At 34.6% G+C, this 24,670-nt stretch overlaps 1 protein-coding gene across 1 annotated transcript in view; it reads left to right on the forward strand.

Moving 5' to 3' along the window:
* PARP14 (poly(ADP-ribose) polymerase family member 14) overlaps positions 1–18,457 on the forward strand; it is a 94,301-nt gene extending 75,844 nt beyond the window's left edge. The window contains 4 exon segments of the mRNA XM_074214659.1: positions 10–609; positions 5,550–5,686; positions 11,908–12,082; positions 15,264–18,457. Coding sequence (XP_074070760.1) covers positions 10–609; positions 5,550–5,686; positions 11,908–12,082; positions 15,264–15,553 — 1,202 coding nt within the window. The 3' untranslated portion in view covers positions 15,554–18,457.
* Positions 18,458–24,670: the final 6,213 nt, after the last annotated feature.

The raw sequence follows: 24,670 nt of genomic DNA on the forward strand, positions 1-24,670 counted from the left end.
TTTTTAAAGCATTTTTCGGTTTTGCAAGCCAAGCTCCTAAAAAACAAGAAAATATGACTTTGGAAAAAATTAAAAAATCAGCAACTTTCCAGGTGTGTGGTGAAGACAAGGCCAATGTTGAAAGCACTATCTCTTGGATACAAGATTTGATTTTAAAGGAACATGTAAGTCACTCTTTCTCTGATAGTTCCATTCAAAGCTTTGGGGAAAAAGAATTCAGTGAACTGAATGAGCTGCATAAAAGACTAAATATCACCATTGATATAAACCTTGGAAAAACTAAAATCAATGTCACAGGAACTTCCCAAGATGTGTGGAATGCTTCACTGGAAATTGATAACATGATGAAGAGAGTACATTCACGTGTAAATGAAGAATCTAAGGCTGAGGAGCTCAGTAAAATAACCCAATGGCAATATAATGACAATGGTGTTTTTAAGCCTTTTGACAAAATAACTAATCTGTATTTAGAGGATGCAAGAAAAGGAAAGAAAAATAACATTGTTGTTAAAATTGAGAATGAAAACTACACAGTGGATTTTAATACTAATCTTGCTACAAATGGAAAGGGACACACCTTACAAGTGTATTGCTCCAAAAAATCTGAAGGTAGGTTCAGTTTTGCTTTATTTATATTAACATTTTGATTCTCTCTCTCTCTCTCTCTCTCTCTCTCTCTCTCTCTCTCTCTCTCTCTCTCTCTCTCTCTGTCTCCCCCCCCACCCTTGTGCCTCTGTGTGTGTGTGTGTGTGTGTGTGTGTGTGTGTGTGTGTGTGTCTAGATACTGTGCTAAGCCTCTGTGGGTACTAAGAAAAGCAAAAAACTATTCTTGGAGACCTCAAAATCTAATGGGCTGGTAACATGAAAATAATTATGTATAAATAAATTGAATTCTTAATGTGAATAAATTAGAGATAATCAGCAGTAGGAAAATTAAGGAGAATCAATAAAGGATACCTATGGAAGGTGAGATTTTAGTTGGAACCTGGAGGAAGCCTGGAAGTTTGGTAGATAGAAATGAACAGGAAGAGAAATCCAGGTATGGAGGACACCCAGTGAAAATGCCCTGAGTCTATAATTTCTGTCTGCCCATCTTTCTGTCTTTTTTCTTTCTCAGCTCTCCCTCTCTCTCAGAATTGATTGAGCATTTATTCTAGATCCACTGCTATTTTGGGCACTTGAGCTGAGATGTCTAATGGTGATGCCCACAACACTACCAAGTGTCCAGTACCAGATTAAAATTAAACTGGAAAATATTTAACAGAATAAATAAAAATATCCAAAATACAGCTAATTTTAATATGTTTTTCTAAATCCATACATAGCCTTCAGAGATCATCATATGTAATTTAGTGGTCCCAATTTTTACTGGAGATTGACAGCATTGATTTTAACTAAAATAAAAACCAACACCACCAAAAGTTTCCCACTCCAATCTGTCATTCATTTTTAATTCATTCCTTAAAGCTTTGCACCTTAATAAAAATACTGATACCCTTAAGAGGAATAAAACTAATCCTTTTCAGATATTCACACCTTAGAAAATTGCTGAATGTGTAACACCCCCCTCTCCCTTCAAAAAATTATAAATTAGATGTCTTGTTCGTAAACCAATCTATGCTTATTTCTCTTTAGTTTGAATCAGTTTTGTTTATAACTACAGAGATTGATTTCTTCAGAAGGAACTTATTTTTTAAAATAAATTTTATTTATTTATTTTTGAATTTTACAATTTTACAATTTACAAATCTTGCTTCCTCCTCCACAGAAGGCAGTCTGTTAGTCTTTACATTGTTTCCATGCTATACATTGATCTAAATTGAATGTGTTGAGAGAAAAATCATCCTTAAGAAAAAAAAATATATGAGAGATAGCAAGATTACATAATAAGATAATGAGGTTTTTTAAATTAAAGGTGATAGTCTTGGGTCTTTGTTAAAACTCCACAGTTTTTCTCTGGATATGATATTCTTCATCACAGATACCCCACAATTGTCCTTGATTGCTGCACTTATGAAATGAGCAAGTCCATTAAAGTTGATCATCAACCCCATGTTGCTGTTAGGGTATACAGTGTTTTTTTGGTTCTGCTCATCTTGCTCAGCATCAGTTCATGCAAATCCCTCCAAGCTTCTCTGAATTCCCATCCCTCCTGGTTTCTAATAGAACAATAACGTTCCATAACATACATATACTACAATTTGTTCAGCCATTCCCTAATTGATGGACATTAATTCAATTTCCAATTCTTTGCCACCACAAATAGAGCTGCTATGAGTATTTTTGTACAAGTGATGTTTTTACCCTTTTCATGATCTCTTCACTGTATAGACCCAGTAGTGGTATTGCTGGATCAAAGGGTATGCGCATTTTATTGTCTTTGGGGCATAATTCTAAATTGTTCTCAAGAAAGGTTGGATGAGTTCACACCTCCACCAACAATGCATTTCCCACATCCCTTCCAACACTGATCATTGTCCTTTCTGGTCATATTGGCCAGTCTGAAAAGTGTGAGGTGGTACCTTTAATTTGGATTTCTCTAATAAATAATGATTTAGAACAATTTTTCATATAACTATTGATAACTTTGATTTTCTCATCTGTAAATTGCCTCTGCACAGAAGGAACTTACAAGGGACTTTTTGGATCTGGCAACCAAAACACAGAGCAGAGGACAAATAGAAGTATGGTTGAGTTCATCAGATTTTTGTCCAGAAGATGAATCTTGATAAAGAAGCAGAAAGAAAGGGAGCATGAACATACTGTTACTCTACTGCAGATAAAGAGGTGGTGGGAGAATGAGGCTCCACGAAGCGAGTGTGTCTCAGTAGGAAGGAGTGTAGTACTCTGGAAAAAGTTGGGTTCAAATCCTGCTACTGTTTATTACCAATTTTAGTTTTCTCAACTGTAAAATGAAGTTTTTGGATGAAATGGCTTCTGAGGTCCTTTGCAAAATATTTGTTCCTGTTCATGAGATATTTCACAATTCTGCTTTAGTCAGTAAAAAATGAAACACGGTTGCAAAAATTATGAGTGTCAAAATCAAGAAAAAAGAGATAAGCAAGAAAAAGATCAGGAAGAAAATCAGAGAAACATGTCAGGAAAGGGAAATCTTCCAAGGATGAGAATGAAAAGAATCCTTTCCAGAGGGCCCCATTCACAAGTTAAGACCAGATGTAGTCATTTAAGAACAGTATTCTAAAATAGGGTCTATAGTTTCTAGAAGTCTGCCAAAAGAGTCTTTTATCAATCATTAAACTTTATTAAGTCCTTACTACATGCCAGGCACTGGACTAATCCCTGGAGATACAAAAGTAGCAAAAGATAGTTCCCACCTTAAAGGAACCTAATGGACTACAACAGAACAGGTTACAGATAGGTAAAGAGGCTTCTTGACCATTAAGAACTGAACCACCCAGGAAGCTCCAACTAAGATAATTTGCTTCTGGGGGAAGGTAGCTTTCGACCTTGGAGAGAGTAGAGTGCTTTCTTGTTGAAAGTTTAAAAAACAAGAAACATTGTTCCATGCTATGGCCCATGGGTAAGGTTACTTCACTTCTCCCTGTTCTAGGCAGCTCTTGAAGACTGTGAGTTTGCATTGGTGGAGACAGTTTTCTAACCTGGTTGTTTCTTATACCAATGAAAATACAGATCCAGTCCCTAATTCTATACAGTTTATAATGTTCTACATTTTATTAACCATCAGAGGTCAACAAGAAGTAGAGGACTTGCCTAAGGTTCCACAGGAGTTAGGGAGCAGAACTAGGAATAGAAGTAATGTCTTCTATTTCTTTGATTCATTTCTCCAGTGCCCAAAACAAAGCTAGAGCCAAAAGTGCTGCTCAACTGGTATTAGTTTAAAGAGAAAGATGAGGTAGTCCATAAAATGGTGAATCTAAGATAATTATAGATGGGAAAAAATCACTATTCAGGCTTCTGCACACTATGTTGAGAACAGAAGAGTTAGATGCTGTTGGACTGACAGAACTAGAGACTAAGCCAGTATTAGCGACAATCCTAAAATGTTAGGGAATAGAAGTAGTGTAGGCCAAATAGTCTCTCATTGGTACTGAAAAACAGGAATAAAATCTAAAAATTGGGGCACTTGATTAACTGTTAAACTCTGTTATTGTAATTGTCTCTGCTATTCCCTGTCCAGTACCCTGGACAGAAGTGGAAAGCAAACAGCATTTCTTAGTGTCTTCTTTTTAACAGAACTGAATATTGTGGGATATTGGGTAGGATCTGGTTGGTCAATAAGCATTTATTAAACACCTACTATATGCCAGGTCCTATGCTAAGGACTTCCTAGAGATATAAAGAAAATCAAGTCTACTCCCTGCCCCTATTCTAATAAACAACATGGAAAATAACTAGGAACATATAAGATATATACACAGAAAGCAATAGCAGCTGAAGATACTAGGAAAGGCCTCCAGAAAAAGTGGGTTTTGAGCTGAATCTAGAAGAAAACCAGAGAAACAAGTAAAAGAAGAATCAAATGGTAGAAAAGTGACCAGTTATGAAAACCACTAAATGCCAAATGGATTAACAAGGCTTGAATGACAACCAAGAACTGGTAAAGGAAAGAGTAGGGTAAGATGTCCAAATGAGGTGAGGTGAGGGGAATGTAGGAGAAGGAGATCTCACTAGTTGACCTGAACAAGTAAAGCTAGTATGATTTTGAGAGGGAGCCACAAGGCCAATTTACCACAAGAATATGATTGAAGTTAGCCTCCTACTATGTGTCTAGAGCTATAACAACCCTACAAGGTAAGTGTTGTTATTCTCTTCATTTTAAAGTTGAGAAAAACTGAGGCAGTCAGACATTAAATGATTTGTTCAGAGATTCACAGCTCATAAATGTCTGTGGCTGGATTTGAACTCAGCTCTTCCTGATTCCAATCCCAGTGTTCTAATCACGGTACCATCAAGTTGCCTGTGAAATATTTTGAGAAGAGCTCTAGATGAATTTTGTCTGTTAGTGTTTTAAAATGAAATAGCAGTTCACTCAATTTGATTTAAAATATTAACAGGAAATAATTGAATGATAAGAGGCAGCATGGCATAGTAGATCAAGCTTGGAATGAGGAAGATATATGTACAAATCCTACTTCTGGCATTTATTAACTATGTGACTCTGGGCAAGTCACTTAAATATACCAAGACAGCTCTCTTAGACTAAGTTATTATTGGGACACAATCTGTATTGATGCTACAGGTAAAAATAATTGTATAATAAGTAAAATTAATGTATATTTTTGATGCATTCATTCGTTCATCAATTGCATGTTATATTGATGGCAGGGTGAATAAAACAAGTCAGTATATACTCAAAATGGCCCTATGGCTATGTAGGGTTTTTTCCTTTATAGTACAATATCTTTCATGTAATAGGTGTTTGTTCAATTGGATTGAGTTCTCAAAACCTGAATGTAAAAGAATTCAGATGCTATTTTGCTTTTTAGAGAGCCCTAGGAATTCAGAATGCATAATCCTAGCCTTCCATATGGAAGGAAATTATTAATCATCAAGTGTTTGTCTTTCAGTTGAGATCCCTAATTACTGGGATGACATGAAAGAAGAACAGAACCTTCTTTTAGTGGATTTACCTCCAGGACATCAAGAATACATGCAAGTAAAAGTCCACTTTTGTCAGACCTGTCCTAACTACACAATAGAGAAGGTAAACCTACTCTTTATCCTTGTCATGACACCTAATCTTTCATTCCTCAGTACTATTTCTAGCTCTTAACCCTGTTCTTCTCTCATGTGCATATGTATGTATGTATGTATATATATATATATATATATATATATATATATATATATATATATATGTAGGTATGTATGTATATAGAGTCTGGGATTGTCTCCTCTATGTTAGTTGGTCTCAAGACTGCCTATTGGACATTTCCAGCTGTATGTCCCCTAGGCTTCTCAAATTCATTTTGTCCAAAATAGAATTAATTTTCTTTCTTTGCAACATTCTTATTTTTTTTTGTTTTTGCAAGGCAAATGGGGTTAAGTGGCTTGCCCAAGGCCACACAGCTAGGTAATTATTAAGTGTCTGCGACCGGATTTGAACCCAGGTACTCCTGACTTCAGGGCCGGTGCTTTATCCACTACGCCACCTAGCTGCCCCTCTATTATTTTTTGATAGCACTACCCTCCTCTTGCTTTTACAGATTTGCTACTATGACATCTTCTTTGACTGCCAATAGTGTTTAACTTCCATGTTCATGAGCTCTGAAATTCCTTTATCTGCTTTTAATCTTAAATCAATCCATTGTTCCCATGACTAATGATCCCTAAGCCTTAGCAATTATATTAGTTTAAGAAAAATATTGTTGTAGATATTTTAGTGGAATAGAGCTTAATGTCATTTTATGTTGATTCTATGAATCTGTCAGTAGTAACAATCAGATCTGAGAAAAGATTAAGTTTGATACTGAAACCTCCATGGAAACTGACCACTTTTCCTAACATCATTTTCCTAAAATTTTTTTTGAGTATACAGGGTCACTTATTTTTTATTATTTTTTATCAGTTTATTGAGCAAAAGAAATGATAATGTGTCCCAAACTGTGAAGATCTTGAGATGGGGGAAGGAAGGGTAGGAAAAGAGGCCAATTGAAGTAAACTGGATCTGAAGAAAGCTCTTCTGGAAAGAAAAAAAAATCAATGGGGCTACTGTTGGTTTCTCCCTGTTTGTCTCAAGCCTGTGGAGCCTATGTCTATGATCTCAGATAAAATCACCTTAAGTATCTTCATCTGCACGGTGACAGGACTGGACTAGATGATGCCTGAGGCTCCTTCTAACATTCTGTGGTTCACAATTTAAAAAATAGCCACTATTAGTGTTTTCTAATTTAGGATAAACAAAAAAAAACCCCACCCACCTAATTATGATTTGTTTTGGATGGTTTTTTCCTATTACCCCCCCCCCCCCCATTCCTTTCATTTTCTGTTGTTTTAGACTCTTCTTGTAACTATGGAATAGGTTGGGGGCTGTGTTGGGATTAGGAAAAGAGGCAGGGGCAACTAAGTGGTGCATTGGGTGGAGCACTCAGGAGGATCTGAGTTCAAATCCAGTCTCAGGCACTTAATAATTACCTAGCTGTATGACCTTCTGCAAGTCACTTAAATGCCCCCCCACCATTGCCTTGCAAAAACTGGGGTGGGGGGGAAAGGCAAAAGAAATTTCCAAAGGCTGAATCACTGAAATGTGCTATCTTGTAATTGAGAGAGAATGACTGCTAATTATTTTTTTCTTTTTTAGGTTGGTTTTTTTTTGCAAGGCAAACAGGGTTAAGTGGCTTGCCCAAGGCCACACAACTAGGTAATTATTAAGTGTCTGAGACCGGATTTGAACCCAGGTACTCCTGAATCCAGGGCCGGTGCTCTATCCACTGCGCCACCTAGCCGCCCCTAATGACTGCTAATCTTGAAAATTATTTTCAAGTTTGCTTGTCTGTGATAATTAAAGCACCACACAAGTGTTGTAGCCCATTAACAAATAGATACCAGTCCTGCTTCCCCTCTCCTAAGCATTAAAAATAGAGACAATAGGGGCGGCTAGGTGGAACAGTGGATAGAGCACCGGCCCTGGATTCAGGAGTACCTGGGTTCAAATCCGGTCTCAGACACTTAATAATTACCAAGCTGTGTGGCCTTGGGCAAGCCACTTAACCCCATTGCCTTGCAAAAACTAAAAAAAAAATAGAGACAATAATGAAAATAAAAATGCTAAATTTTTTAAAAGGGTATTTTCCTTTTTTACTTATAAAAAACAAGCAAATTTCCTTTTAAAATATTAGTGAAGTGCTGCACAGTAATAGAGCTAAGGGAAAATATAATTAAAACAATTTGCTCTTTTAAAATTTGTACCCTTGGAGTCATTTTCTATTTATCAAAGACAAATGAAACCTTATTTTTCTTCCAGCTCATCTAGTTTACCCTACGGCAATGTCTATCTCATTATCAAACTCAGAATGATGACCTCTCAATTATTTTTTAACTTGGGGGAAGAGGAAAAAACACAATATTAGAACTGATGACTAGGGTTTATCACAAATTCTAACTCTCTTGAGATCTATTAACAAACAAGAGTAGTGAATCATGATCATGATCCTAGATCAAACTGGGTTTTAAAAAGACACTGCAGTGGAAATATTGTTATATACAATTGCACATGTAGAGCTATATCAGATTGCTTGCATCTTGGAGCAAGAAGAAGTGAAGGAAGGAGAGAGAAAAATTTGGAACTCAAAAATCTTATAAAAATGAACGTCGAGGCAGCTAGGTGGCGAAGTGGATAGAGCACCGGCCCTGGAGTCAGGAGTACCTGGGTTCAAATCCGGTCTCAGACACTTAATAATTACCTAGCTGTGTGGCCTTGCGCAAGCCACTTAACCCCGTTTGCCTTACAAAAACCTGAAAAAAAATGAATGTTGAAACTTGTCTTTACATGTAATTGGGAAAAATTAAAAACTTTTTATACTTAAAAAATTTTAAAAACGCATATGCAGATTAGGACAGCATTTAACATTTGTCCTTGAACTTTTGGAGCACAGTGACATGTATCCTCAGGTGTGTGTGTGTGTGTGTGTGTGTGTGTGTGTGTGTGTGTGTGTTTTAAGTGAGGGGGGATGAATAACTTTTTCCAACCTTCAGCAAATGTTGACTCTCAGAAATGATCTAAAACACTATTCAATTTTGTCATTTAACAATTTGTGTAGTAGAAACACCCTTTACCTATATATATATATATATATTATATTTTTAACTTCATCTATTTTATTTTTTGACATTTATCCATATGTATATGTAAATTTTTAAGTTACAAAATTTCCTTCGATCCTCCCTTCCCCGCCTCAGTTTTTTGTTTTTGTTCCTCTGGTGGGGATAAATTGTCTATAGTTGGTCTAATACAGTTGTCCCAGTTCTCTGAACTGCTGAGAGGAGCTGCTTCCAAGGTTCATTATCTCACAATGTTGTTGTTAACATGTACATTGTTCTCTTGGCTCTATTCCATTCAGCATCAGATTCTGTAATTCATTCCATGCTTCTCCAGAGTCTGACCATTTATGGTTTCTTATAGAAAAATAATATTCCATAGTATTCATATACCATAACTTGTTTATCCATTCTCCAATTGATAGGCATACCCTCAATTTCCAATTCTTTGTCACTACAAAAAGAACTGCTGTGAATATTTGGGAACATGTTGGACTTTTCCCATTTTTTATGATTTCTTCTGGATATAGTCCTAGAATTGGAATTTCTGGGTCAAAGGGAATGAATCTATTTTTTGCTCTTTGGGCATAGTTTCATATTGCTCTCCAGAATGGTTGGATCTATTCACAACTCCCTCACCAATGCATCAATGTCCCAGTCCTCCCACATTCTCTCCAGCATTGATCATTTTCCCTTTTTCTCATCTTAGTCAATCTGATAGATGTGAGGTGATACCTCATAATTTTTTAATTTGAATTTCTTTAATCAATAATGATTTGGAGGATTTTTTGTATGATTTTATATATAGCTTTAATTTCATTTGAAAATGTCTATTCATATCCTTTGACTATCAATTACCTTGTAACCTTATAAATTTGATGCAGTTCTCTATATATTTTAGAAATGAGCCCTTTATCAGAACTCCTAGTTACAAAGATTGTTTCCCAACTTTCTGCTTTCCTTCTAATTTTGGCAGTATTGATTTTATTTCTTCAAAACCCCCCCCTTTTTTTTGCAAGGCAAATGGGGTTAAGTGGCTTGCCCAAGGCCACACAGCTAGGTAATTATTAAGTGTCTGAGACCAGATTTGAACTCAGGTACTCCTGACTCCGCCTATCCACTGCACCACCTAGCTGCCCCCCATTACTCTATTTCTTAACTAGTGCCAGACAGTTTTGATGACTGCCACTTTATAGTATAGTTTTAGATCTGGTAGAGCTAGGCCACATTCCTTTACATTTTTTTCATCAGTTCCCTTGCTATTTTTTTTTTTTTTTTAGGTTTTTCTAGGCAATGGGGTTATAATTGGCTTGCCCAAGGCCACACAGCTAGGTAATTATTTAGTGTTTGAGGCCAGATTTGAACTCTGGTACTCCTGACTCCAGGGCCAGTGCTCTATCCACTGTGCCACCTAGCCACCTTCCCTTGCTATTCTTGACCTTTTGTTGTTACAGATGAATTTTGTTACTATTTTTCCTAGTCAGTAAAATCGTTATTTGGTAGTTTGATTGGTATGGCACTGAATAAATAATTTAATTTGGGTAAAATTGCCATTTTTATTATATTAGCTTGAACTAAACATGAGCAACTGACATTTTTTCAGTTATTTAGATCTATCTTTATTTGAATGAGAAGTGCTTTATAATTGGGTTTATATAGTTTCTGGGTTTGTCTTGGAAAGTAGATTCCTAGGTATTTAATGTTGTCTGTAGTTACTTTAAATGGAATTTCTCTTTCTATCTCTTGCTCTTGGGTTTTGTTGTTCATATATAGAAATGCTGATGATTTATGTGGGTTTATTTTATATCCTACTATTTTGCTGAATTTGTTATTTGTTTCAAGGAGTTTTTAAGATAATTTTCTCAGGTACTCAAAGTGTATACCGTCATATCATCTGCAAAAAAGTGCAAGTTTTTGTTTCCTCATCGCCAACTCTGATTTCCTTCAATTTCGTTTTCTTCTCTAATTGCTACAGTTAGCATTTCTAATACTACATTGAATAGAGAATGGGCATCCTTGTTTCACCCCTGATTTTATTGGAAATACTCTGAGTTTATTTCCATTACATATAATATTTATTGATGGTTTTAAATAGATACTATTTATTATTTTAAACTTAAACTAAACTTTCCAGTGTTTTTAATAAGAATGGGTGTTATATTTGATCAAAGGCTTTTTCAGTATCTATTAAGATAATCAAATTATTTCTGTTAGTTTTTTTGTAGATATGTTCAATTATGTTGAGTGTTTTCCTAATATTGAACCATCCCTGCCTACCTAGTATAACTCCTTTATCATGGTGTATTATGCTAGTAATAATTTCCTGTAATTTCATTGTTAAAATTTTATTTAAGATTTTTACATCAATATTCACTGGGGAGACTGATTTATAATTTTCTCTGTTCCTATACCCAATACATTGAAAATGAGAAGAGAGAGAGAGAGAGAAAAAAATGGATAGATAGCTTGTTTTGGAGTTGAGAAGACTTTATTTCAAGCTGAGTCTCTCACATCTAACTATATAACCCCAAGCAAGTCACTTAACCTTTCTGGGCTCCAAGCAACTCCCAAGGTTTTGTGTTTCTAAGCTGGTGCCCATCCATGTAGGCTTCTCATCAACAGTGCCCTATTTATTTATTTATTTATTTGTTTATCTATCTATCTATCTATCTATCTATCTATTTATTTATTTTAGGATTTTTGTAAGGCAAATGGGGTTAAGTAGCTTGCCCAAGGCCACACGGCTAGGTAATTATTAAGTGTCTGACACCGGATTTGAACCCAGGTACTCCTGACTCCAGGGCCGGTGCTTTATCCACTACGCCGGCCACCTAGCGGCCCCCAACAGTGCCCTATTTAAAGACATCAGATGTGCAATTCAAATCAAAGTGAAATTTCTGTAAAGTGATCAAATTAGGGAATATTTCTTTGCAAAGCATAATTTTTTAAAAAAAAATAGGTTTAGAATGTTGCCTTTATATAAGAATAGATCTAGAAAGCAAAATAGCACAGAAATTCCTGTTTATCATTTTATGCTCAAAAGAAAACTGCCCTACAAAAAATCTAAATTGGTTTCTATGGTCTGATCATTTTGAATTCACTTCCACAAGTATGCCATACCTAATACTATGCTTATTTCTAAAATGACTTTCCTTTTGTAATTTGTAGATTCAGAGAATACAGAACAAAAAACTTTGGAAATATTATGAGACAAAGAAAATATTAATGGATGAGCAGAACAAACAAACAAAGAATGAAAGATACCTCTTCCATGGGACAGATTGTAGCTCATTGTCCCATGTCAACAGCCATGGCTTTAATCGTAGTTATGCTGGGAAAAATGGTAAGTAAAGCAGCAGGTACCTTGTTTGCTTCAGAGCTACAATGTGAAGTGTGGCTTTCACATCACACCATCAGCACCTGAAAAATATTAAGTTTCACCTTGGAATTCTGCTTTCTTTCTCAATCAATCAACTTTTATTAAGGATATACTGGGTACTAGGCACTGTTTTTAGCACAAGTAGTACAAGAAGAAGTCCCTACCCTCAAGGAGCTTATAATCTAATGAGAGAAGATAATATGAAAAGGAAGCAAGATGGTGGAAAAGTAAAAGAAAACTCTATATGGTGCAGCTAGGTGAGAAATAAAGAATTATCTGAGCTGATCTCCCTTTTTAAATGGAGATTCAGGATTCATGAAGCTCCCCCCTCCAATCAGAGAGGCAGAGGGTAGTAAAGAGATGGAGTATCAAGTTTAATGAGATCTTACAGGAGGATGAGATAATCCCTTTAATAAGTAATGGGACATGATGGAGAAGTTAGAGAAGTCCCAAACTAGTGCAGCAAGGTTAAAGTGGATGATTATAGTGTTTTAATCTATTGAGTTGTCCATCAAATCATACATCTTGAATAGATATTATAGCTGTAGTTTGATCTAAAAATAAACAGGATTCCATTACACAGCACTTTAACTACCCCAAGGGAGATGTGTATGTACACACACACACACACACACACACACACACACACACACATGCACACACCATTTTCCCCACATCAACTGTCTTTCCCAATGATAGCTGACTGTTAATGTGGTCACTGAATACAATACTTTCCAGACCATGAAAATCATGGCTTACTTAAAAGGTATCAGGTGAGATACATGATGGTTATAGACACATATGGTAGCTGTAAAGGGGATGTATCATGTGATCAACAATAACACCAATGCTACCAAATTCAAATTGAAATGGATCTCTGCAGCCACAAATTAACTATCTATGTTTTAATTTCACTATTTCACCATAACCTAGTTCTGGCTGACCTCAGAAGTAAAGCTGACCACCTACCCTGGTGGCTGACTTATACTCAAGACATGCTGGAAGAGATATCATCCTGGAACTTTATAGGCAGGAAAGGAGGTGGGGCACTTGCAGGGGTAATAGGGAATCAGTCTATGGATATTCAAGATATTACATTGGTACCCACAGATAGAAAGAAAGACCTGTAAAAACCTCCAGAATGTTAGCTAGATCCTTTGAAAATGATTTATGGGAGGATATGAACAAGAATTTAAAAGAATGAGGTCTGATGGATTATAATCTGCACCATAGAGAGGAGTATCAAATGCTTAGAGATTTAGAGCTCAAAGGGACCTTCAAATGGATCCAATCCACTCATGTTACATTTTAGAAAAATGGAGTACAGAGATTTTTGAGGATCACAGTTGACAAATATCTGAATCAGAATTTAAACCCAGACCTTTCTGATTCCACCTCTGTTCTTATCCACTATACCATCCTGCATCTCCAAAATACTATCAACCCTAGAGAGTATGAATTATTACTAGCTTGTAGCCAAAATACACAATAATGGAAAAATATGGGAGACTTCATTTCAGTGGTAACTCAAGGGACTTTTGTTGGATATTTTTTCCTTTTGTGTCTACTTAACACAATTTATTACTTCTCTATGCAATAGGTGAATAACTATTTTCAAAACAATTTTTTAAAAATTGATACATTTTATTTTGTTATGAAGTAACAAATATACTGAAACAAAGCTCAAAGAGAACATTCACCAGAATAGCCTGTTTCTGAATGCTCAATAGAAATGAAAGCTATGTCCTTTCATTTTGATAGTATGATACTGCCCCAGGTATCCAATCTATTGCCAAGTCATGTTTCTACCTTCACAATATCTCTCATATGTGTCCCCTTTTCTTCACTCAAACACTCCATTACTGGTCTTCATCACATTACTCCTAGATAACTGAAGTAGCCTTCTGTGCTAATCTAACTGCCTCAAGTCTCTCCTTGCTTCAATCAATCCTCCACTCAGCCATCAAAGCTATTTTTATAAAACTCAGGTCCAACAACATTATCCCTCTTCTCAATGAACATCAGTGACTTCCTGTTATCTCCAGAATCAAACATAAAATGCTTCGATTGCATTTAAAGCTTTTTACAATTAACCTTCCCCTATCTTTCCAGTCTTCTCACAGTTAAACTCTTACACTCTCAACAATCTAGCTACACTGGCTTCCATGATGTTCTGGTCACACACTATACTACACCTCCCAATTCTGAGTCTTTACATTAACTAACCCCCAAGCCTCATGGTTCAGTGTAATCCTACATTCTGCATGAGGTCCTCCCTACTGCAAGCATCTCCCCTCTAAGATTAATTTCCATTGTGTGTGTGTGTTGTGTGTGTGTGTGTGTGTGTGTGTGTGTATCGAACATAGTTGTCTATATGCTAATTTCCTTATATTAGAATATGAACTCCTTAAAGACAAAGACCATGCTTGTACCTCTTGTTCTATACCTATACTTAAGATAGTGTCTGGCACATAATAAATGCTCTGTCACCTGACAGGCTAGTTAGCCATTGGCCTTTGGGGTTGATTAGATATTTCTTGCTTCTCTGTTGACATTTATATGGTTGTAGTCATTGTCTATATAGAAGATTTTGATTAGACTTTTAGTAAAATGACTTTTAGATAGATTTCAAAGAGGCATTAGCTTGATGAGGGGGAGTCTGAATTCAATTTAACAAACATGTATCAGCAAGTGCGCTGTGTAAATTATCATATGAGAGCCAGGAGAATGCAATAATTAAATAAAGGAAAGGCAGAGTTTAAGGAGGTAAATAAGGGGAGGAGTTGGAATTGTAAAAATCTGGAAAACTAATGCATTGTTGGTGGAGTTGTGAATTCATCCAACATTCTAGAAAGCAATTTGGAAATATATATATGTATATATATATATATATATATATATATATATATATATCTCATATATGTGTGTATATGCATATATATGTGCGTGTGAATAATTTGAAATAAAAGATTAGATGAATGTAAAAAGATGTGAAATAAAAGATTATATGAATGAAAAGGAGAAAATTACAACAAAATGAAATGAAATTTTATTACTTTGATCAGGAGTCCAGGCATCATCATAATTGGTAAAATAATACACATTTCAAAAAAATTAATTTTGTAAAATTTTGTCTTTTTCACAGCTACAGCATGGGGGAAAGGTACTTATTTTGCTGTCAAAGCCCAATATTCAGCTAATGATACATACTCCAAACCAGATACAAATGGGAAGAAGCATATGTATTATGTTCGAGTACTTACTGGTGATTACACTGTTGGAAATGCATCACTCCTTGTCCCTCCATCAAAGAACAGTCAAGATGCTAGTGTTCTATATGACAGTGTCACTGATAATATGAAAAATCCAAGCTTATTTGTAATATTTTATGATAATCAGTCTTACCCAGATTATCTCATTACTTTTAGGAAATAACATTTTGGTTTCACATTCAAGAGACAATATGTAAAGCTCTTTGTAACGTTTTAGCATTCAGTGCATTTTTTTAGGTTATAACATTCATTCTTGTTCTGAAATTAGTCCTTTTTTGCATTATCCCCAGTGTGATGTTTAATATATGCTTCTTGTTATCATTCTGCAATTGGTAAATGGTGATAGGATATGAATTAGAAGTTTTCTGATGAAGATCAAAACTATAATTTTATAAAAAGTACTTAAAATCACTATCAGAGTAGTGCAAATTAAACAACTCTTAAGGTGCCATCTTATACCTATCAGATTGACTAATATAACAGAAAAGGAAATGATAAATGTTCAAGGGTATGCAGGAAGAATTGGGACACTAATGCATTATTGGTGGACTGATCCAACCATTCTAGAGAGCAATTTGGAATTATACCCAAAGGTTAATCAAAATTGTGCAGACCTTATTATCTAGCAATACTACTACTAGGTTTGTATCCCAAAGATATTTTTTTAAAAGAGGAAAGTGTGGGCAGTTAGGTGGCACAGTGTATAGAGCAGCAGCCTTGGACTCAGGGGGACAACAGCAATATTGCATGTGAACAACTGACTTAATTATTTTCAGCAAGACAATAATCCATAATAATCCCAAAGGACTCATGATGAAAAATCCAGAGAAAAAATCCAGAGAAAGAACTGATGGAGTCTAAATGCAGATCAAAGCATCCTAGTTTCACTTTACTTTTTTTCATGTTTTTTTTCTTTTAATCTATTTCTTTCACAACATGAGTAATATAGAAATATATTTTACATGTTTGCACATATTATAACCTTTATCAAATTTCTAACTGCCTTGGGGGTAAAGAAAGGAGGGAGAAAATTTGGAACTCAACGTTTTTAAAAATTGGTCTTTACATGTAATTGGAAAAAAATAAAATTTTATACATAAAATGTATTTATATACTTCTTTAGAGTTAACTGAAGGGAAGAGACATTAGATATTACTTTCAGTGTATTTTCCTAAGTCAGAATATTCACCCTTGCTATTGTAATTAGACCTTTCCAAAAGCAAACAAAAAAGCAAAACCTGCTACATTGTTGTGGGTTTTGGGATATACTTCTTGTAAAACAATCAGTGGCTGAAGTTATGGGAAGTTAAACTAGAAAAAGTGGACATTGAACCTGAAGAAGAATGAAGAGTAGATTCTTTTTTTTACTCAATGAAGAGATAAGAAATAAAACCAGTTCTACAAAAGGCAGAAGATGTAGCACTGGGAATCCCAGTTTTCCTTCTTTCCCTATAGAGTATACTATAGATTGAATGATGGATGAAGAAAAAGAAGAGGTAGATATAGATGGTAGAGTTAATGTAAGACTTGCCTTTCCTGGAACACAATGGTACCACATTGGAAAAGGGACCAAGAGTTCTTTTTAAAAGGGGATGGGATTGCTCCTTTTGGACACCTTAGAACAATTAGAAATTTGACTGGCCTGGAAACAAAATACGGAACCACAGGCTAAATGAATGAATAACAGACTCTTAGATCTGGAAGGAACCATAGAGGCTATCTAGATCTGATGGTGGAATCCCCATTCCAATGCTTTTTTCATACAAACTTGCCAACTTACAACTACTTCACAATGGCATCCTTTTCTCTACTTAGATAAAGATAAGAATTCTTTCCTACTATTGAATCGAAATTTACCCCTCTTCCACATTTATGTTAACTCTATTCCCAACTCTTTAAATGCTTGAACGCCACTATCATTTATCTTGTTAGCCCTGCTTATGGTTTGTAGGTACATTCAAAATATATACCTTTATGTTTCAGAGAATGAATCAATCTGCTTTTGGTAGAGGAAGTCCCTTGCCAGAAGTTCCCTATGCCAATGAAATCATAGATCAAGTGACAGATAAATATTAAAAGTTTGTATTGGACAGTCTTGCTGCTGACTGAGTTTACTTAGGTCATATACAAAAAAGAATGCCTTTATTTCCCCAGTTAACTTATATTGATTCAGAGGTAATACAAGTAGTTTGAGTAGAACTTAGGACCTTCACTTGGACATATCCAAGTGTGCTGGTATATTTTTAACAACCTCTAGTGAATCACTTATAAGTTTAATCATGATTAACATTTTCACCATCACTTTTTTTAAGTCTAGACAATCAACAAAACAATAAATCAAGTCCAGATTTATAGTATTTGCCAATTTCTGAGGAGCAAATGGAAAATATCATCTGTATCCAGAGAAAGAACTGTGGAGTTTGAACAAAGACCAAGGCCTATTAGCTTAAATTTAGAAAAAGAAATTGATATCTTATTGTCTGATCTTGCTATCTCTTATACTTTATGTTTCTTCCTTAAGGATATGATTTCTCTCCCATCACACTCAATTTGGATCAGTGTACAACATGGAAACAATGTAAAGACTGACAAATTGCCTTCTGTGGAGGGGGAGGGGGAGGGAAGTAAGATTAGGGGACAAATTATAAAACTCAAAATAAATAAAATCTTAAAAAAAAGATGACTGGGGATACCACATTAGCAGAATGGGGTTAATGGACTTACTCATTTCATCAGTGCAATAATCAGGGACAATTTTAGGGTATCTGCAATGGAGAATACCATCAGTATCCAAAGAAAGAATGTGTGGAGTTTAAACAAAACCAAAGACTATCACCTTTAATTAAAAAAACTTATTATTTTATTATTCTTATTATTATAAGTTTGCCATCTCTTATATTTTACTTTTTCCTTAAGGATATGATTTTTCTCTCAACACATCCAATTTTGAACAATGTATAGGATGGAAACAATATAAAGACTATCAGACTCCCTTCTGTGGGGGAGTGGATAGAAGGAAGTGAGATTTCTGGAAAAATTGTAAAATTCAAAAACAAGAACTGAATTTTTTTTAAAAAAAAGATGACTGGTGATAGATAGCCTTATATGTAATGAGAGACCTTGACCTTTTCAAATTAAGATCTTTCCCAGGTGTCAGTTTCAAAGACAAAGGTCTAGGTAAAAATTAAGACAAAAATGGCCTAATTTACTATTACAAAAATATCTATCTGGGAGGGGAAGAACCTCAAAGTTTTAGATCAGAACAGAAAACAATTGCTATTCCAATCATTATAAGTCCTCAAAAATAAACTTGAGGGTGGCTTAAACTGAGGGCTATTACGGACCAGTCAATAAAAGGTAGAGTGCTTTGGTATAAAGACCTAGGCAAGTAGTTCCATTTGAAATACAATGAGCCTTCTAAATCTTGTTTTCCAAGAGCTATATTTCAAAAAATCATAAGTAAAAACTGCATAGGACTAAAAGTAAATTGTCCCAGATTTTTAAAAAATCATAAAAATACAAATAAATGAGATTTTAAAATAAAAACCTAGCCCCCCAATTTTTGTCTTAGTGTTTGACTCTATCTTTCCAATGTTATCTACACACAAGAGTATCTGGAGAAACTAATCAATAGTTTTATAAATAAGTGAATACATTTAACAGTCTATAGTATAGTGTAAACATAACTTTTATATGTGCCAGGAAAGCAAAAATTTGTGTTACTCTTTATTGAGGTGGTTTGGAACCCAATCCTCCCCAAGGCATGCCTGTATTGCTATAGTATACCTATAAAGAATGTCACTTATCATATCTGAGGCTTGATATTCTCATGTGTATACCAATATTATAGGATTATTGTGAAATGGATGTAGTAATATTTGGAAAGGGCTTGGTAAGTCTTAATATGTATATTATGCTAGCTAGCTTTTGTTTTGGATCTGTGATTTCATCCCTATAGAAAAATATCACCCCACTCCCTTTATACTTTAAATTTTTGCCTGGGCACCAAGAACAATGTGTTAATGTATAGTTATTTCTTTCTCTCTGTGCCCCCATTTGGGGTTTTCTTGGCAGAGATTTTGGAGTGGTTTACCATTTCCTTCTCCAGTTCATTTTACAGATGAGTAAACTGAGGCAAGCAAAGTTAAGTGGATCACAGAGCTAGTAAGCGTCTAAGGCCTGAATGGAAATCAGGTCTTACTGAATCCAGGTCTGTGGATCTTTTTATTGTGCCACCTAGCTGCCCTTAAGAATGTAGCTGGCATTTATAAAGAGATTTAGATTTCTAAAGCCCTCTACAAATATTATCTCATTTGAGCTTTACAACAACTCTGGAGATTAGGTGTTACTATTATCTCCATTTGACAGTTGAGGAAGCAGAGGCTGGCTGAAGTTGTGACTTGCCTAGGGTCAACATAACTTTCTGACATCAATTGGTAGCATTTTTGCATCTGGAAGTTCTATATCATAAAATCCCAAGCCCAGGCCACATCTTTTTATGTAGTGCTGACAGAAAGTTACAATGATTCTACTACTGCCTGAATCCATTATAGGGTGCTTTTTTCCATTAGTGATGTCTTCCCAAAACATTTATTTTGTGGAATTGTCCCAGAGTCTACAACCCTCATTCTTTTGAGTCCTTATCCCTCATTCATTTCAGTTTCCTTTTAATGTACAAGATTATCTTCCCCCATAAGAATTCAAGTTTCTTGATGGCAGGAATCATCTTTTTTTTGCTTGTATTTTTATCCCACATAATAAGCATTTATGACTGAGTATAAAATAATTGAAATGAAATATAAACAAGGGCTAGAGTAATTAGGTAAGGCTACCTAAAGCTTAGCAACCACTCAGCACTATGTTAAATGCTGGTGGTTATCAAATAAATATAAAAATAGAGCCTTGAGACAATACTAAAAGAATTGCACTTTTCATTGCAATCCACACCCAGAGGAAAAAAAATGGGATCTGAATGCAGATGAAAGCACATTATTTTCACTTTAAAAACTTATTTTATGTTTTATTTTTCTTCCTCATGTTTTCCTCCTTTAGTTTTGATTCTCTTTCACAACATGACTAATATGGAAATATGTGGATTGTATATGTATAACCTATATCAAATTACTTGTTGTCATGGGGAGAGGGGACAAAAAGGAGAGAGAGGTAGAAAAATGTGGAACTCAAAAGCTTTAAAAAAAAAGATGAATGCATGTGTCTTTGCATATAATTGGAAAAAATTAAATAATGTTCAAAAAAGAAAGGAAAACTAGAGCCTTCATGAGAAGATAGGATCAACACAAATAAAGCCACTAGGGGACAAATAAAAGACTAAGAAAAGTACAATACTGTAGTCTCATATAGCTAAATAGCTAGATAGTGAGATAGCTAGTGATTGTTTCTCTGTTTCTGTATGTATATGTGTGTGTGTGTGTGTGTGTGTGTGTGTGTGTGTGTGTGTGTGTGTGAGAGAGAGAGAGAGAGAGAGAGAGATAAGAGTTGTAGGAATTCAGAAAAAATGGAATATTATTGTGCTATAAGAAATTACAAACCAGACATTTTTAGAAAAACTGGAAAAACTTCTGTGAACTGACTCAGAATTAAATGGACAGAACCAGAAAAACAATTTATACAATGACAACTTATAAAGAAAAAACATTTTGAAAGTCTTTAGTACTCTGATAAGTATAATGAAAAAAATCATGATTCTAGAAGCCAGAAAATGGAGCATATTGTCAAAATTCTTGCCAGGTATTAAAACAAAGAATGAGACATACATTTTTGAACAAGGCCAATATGTGATATTATGTTGCTTGATGTTATTTATTTGCTGCAAAAGTTTTAGTTTTCTTTTTTTGTTGTACTTTCATTGTTTTTTTTTTAATTGTTTGATGGGGAAGAGGAAAAATAAATGATTGTTTAATTGAAAAAAATTATAAAATAATTTTTTAAGGAATTAAGAAAAGGGGAGACTGATGTGACCTTAGAAGGGTTTATGGGAAAGGCAGGAATTGAGCTGGATTGTCAAATCAAAGGTAGCATTTAGAAAGAGGAGGAACAGTGTAATCAAAGGCAGAAGGAGATAGTGGTTAGGTAGGATTTGGGGTTGGGGAGTAAAAGACAGTCAAGTAGAGCTGACTGGGTCAGAGATTGAACGGACTTGAGCAGAGGTCCAGCTCATGTCTTATAGCCTTGCCCATTATCTGGGCACTGAGGGCAAAAGGGGAAATCCCTCTCCTCCTTACTGGACTGAAACCAAGTAGAAGATTGGAAGCTGGGAGTTGGGAATGAGGAGACAAGATAGAAATTTAACATTTAACAATGAAACAATAGAGGTCAATTTACACCTCAAGAGCAAAGGGCCTTCTACCCTTTAACAAGATTTAACAGCATTAAAGATTATAGAACTTGTTTCTGATTAGAAATTTTCTCCATTCAAAATTCTCTGTATCGTTTTCCACCTCAAAATTATTCAGATCCCAGATTCATCTGGGCCTTTCAGGGTCCTTTTGGAGGTGAATGAATTGCAGTGAGAACCCCATTGAGGCAGAGTCCAAAGGATGTTTGTTATCAGTGATTGGAAGAGCTGGCTAGCATCCTGCAGAGGCTGCAATTGGAGATGTACAGTTGGTAACCTAGAGAGATGAAACTCAGGAAAAAAATTGAGCAAGCAAAACCCAGAGAGAGAGATTTTAACAGAGAAACATTTAACAGAGACCCAATAGTTAGAAAAAAATTAGAAGGTCTTTAGAGATGAAGAGTTATACTTTATGATCCTAAACTAGTATCAGAATCCTTTTTAATAGGATTATGGATCAAGAATAGTATAAATAAATGTATTAAATAAACATTTTTAAACTGCACAGTCCAATAAGTAATTTGAAACAAAATTTTCTATTTTAACTTTAGCCATGTTTAGAATGAACAAAAATTCTAGCTGAAGAATGAATCTCTCCTTTAAAGCACTTAAAAAGATAGACCAATAGCCATGTTGATATTCTTTTTCCTTAAGGGAACTTGTTGTGATAAAGAATCATATCCTATATTTAAAAAAATGCTAAGACTAAATACTTGCCAGTTATTAAAGATTTAGAAGATAAGAGTTCCAATGGCTCATTCTCATACTTAATTATGGTGCACCTGGCATGATTATGACAATTTGCTATTAAAGAGCAGAGAGAGAGAGAGAGAGAGAGAGAGAGAGAGAGAGAGAGAGAGAGAGAGAGATAAGAAGACATGTTCCCTTATACATTAGATATCTTGTACAGGCAGAGGTTCCAGACAATCCTTTCCAATGAGCCAAGTTCCAGGTCTTTCAGGTTAGTGCTTCCTTTAAAAGAATCCTACCTCGGGGCAGCTAGGTGGCACAGTGGATAGAGCACCGGGCCTGGAGTCAGGAGTACTTGAGTTCAAATCCGACCTCAGACACAATAATTACCTAGTTGTGTGGCCTTGGCCAAGCCACTTAACCCTATTTGACTTGAAAAAACCTAAAAAAAAAAAGAATCCTACCTTAACTGAGGCTGAGACCATTCTCTCAAAGACCATTCACTCGGTCTACAGTATTAAAGTCAAACCTCATTGTTTTAATGGCTTCACTGGCATGTTGTTGTCTTTCTATTTTAACATATCTGATATCAGATAGGTCAATTAGCAATATACTGTAATACAGCAATTACCTATAACCAGAGATTCAGGGGACTTGAGCACTAAGGAATCAGAATGTGCTAGGCTGTAATTTGATATGAGGTCCAGTGAAAAATCATAATTCTATTGTTGTTCATGTACCTAAAGACAATACTATAATTAAAATACAATAAGCAGAATTTGAGATGTAAAAATACAATAATTCTAATTCACATTTAGAGCTGAATTTTTTATAAAAACAACTATTTTTTGCAATGAACCCATTTAGTTATTAACTATGTTTAAAATAACTAAATATCTCCTTTAGCAAGGAGATTGCTCATCATCTCCAGACTTCTAATATAGTCATTACCTAGAGATTGCCACAGAAAAACCTCAAATTATCACTATTGTTTTATCTTTCTCATATTACTTAGGTGCCTTTACTTTAAAGCAAACAACCACAGTGTTGGAATATCTATCTATCTATCTAATCTATATATTCAAAATAGTCCCAGTTTATATATATAACTAGAATCTTTTATAAAGACAACTCCACATTAATCCTGTTTAACTACTAGCCATATTCAAAATACAAATTATTACTTTCAAAATTCTTTAAAAATCATTAAAACATCTTAGGTGACTTTAAATTTCCAACATGTGATATTAATTTCAAAGTAATAAAACAATAGTAAAAACAACCGGATATACAAGTCAATTAACATGAATTATTAAATTTTACAAAACAATGTTTCCATTATTATAATACATATTATTTAGTAATATTTGGAATCCTAGTCTTGGTGTTGGTATTTTTCCTTCATTATCCTTACAAAATAATCAGGTATTAATTCCAGGCTTCAATACTGTTATAGTATTCAAATAGCATATATGCTTATAAGAAATAACCACATAACTATAAGTCTACAAGAGTATATGACATAACTGACAAAGATTTTTTCCACATCTTACTTATAGACCCCCACATATACATTTCAGCAGAAAACATTCCACAGTCAGGACATATTTTCCAGTTTCTTGTTTCTCTGTAATTTACATGAGGGAAGAAATCTACAATTATGACTTCTTTAAAATTAAACATATAATTACTAGCCTACATTAAACATAAGATATTTAGGCTAACGTTTCATTCCCTTAGAGCAAAATCAAACAATGATCCTTAACTTAGGACAGATATTATAACTCAATATCTTTGACATTTTGTTTTATATGCCTATTTACCTCTAACTCAAATATACTTTTATTTTTCAAAGAAAATGAGAATTTCTAAGAATTCAATCTTATACATATAATAATTTTTAAAGCCCCAATTAATTTTTATTTATGCCATAGATGCTAGGAAATGTTACATTTACATCAAACAAGAGTTGAAATTGATACATTTGTCTTATTTTGAAATTCCAAATGTTAAGTAGATTTTACTTTAGTCTCATATATAGATAGAAAGATAGATTGACTGATAGAATACATACATATGTATATATATATATATATATATATAATATATATATTTTCCCTTCCATAAACATGTGATGAGAGACAATATTTTCACTAACAATTTTTTCTTCACCAACAAAAGACCTTGTGAGATTATTGAAAATGTATTATCCATATTAATTTAACATCAAAACAA

The sequence above is a fragment of the Macrotis lagotis genome, chromosome 1 (assembly GCF_037893015.1).
Source record: "Macrotis lagotis isolate mMagLag1 chromosome 1, bilby.v1.9.chrom.fasta, whole genome shotgun sequence".
Classification (NCBI taxonomy): Eukaryota; Metazoa; Chordata; class Mammalia; order Peramelemorphia; family Peramelidae; genus Macrotis; species Macrotis lagotis.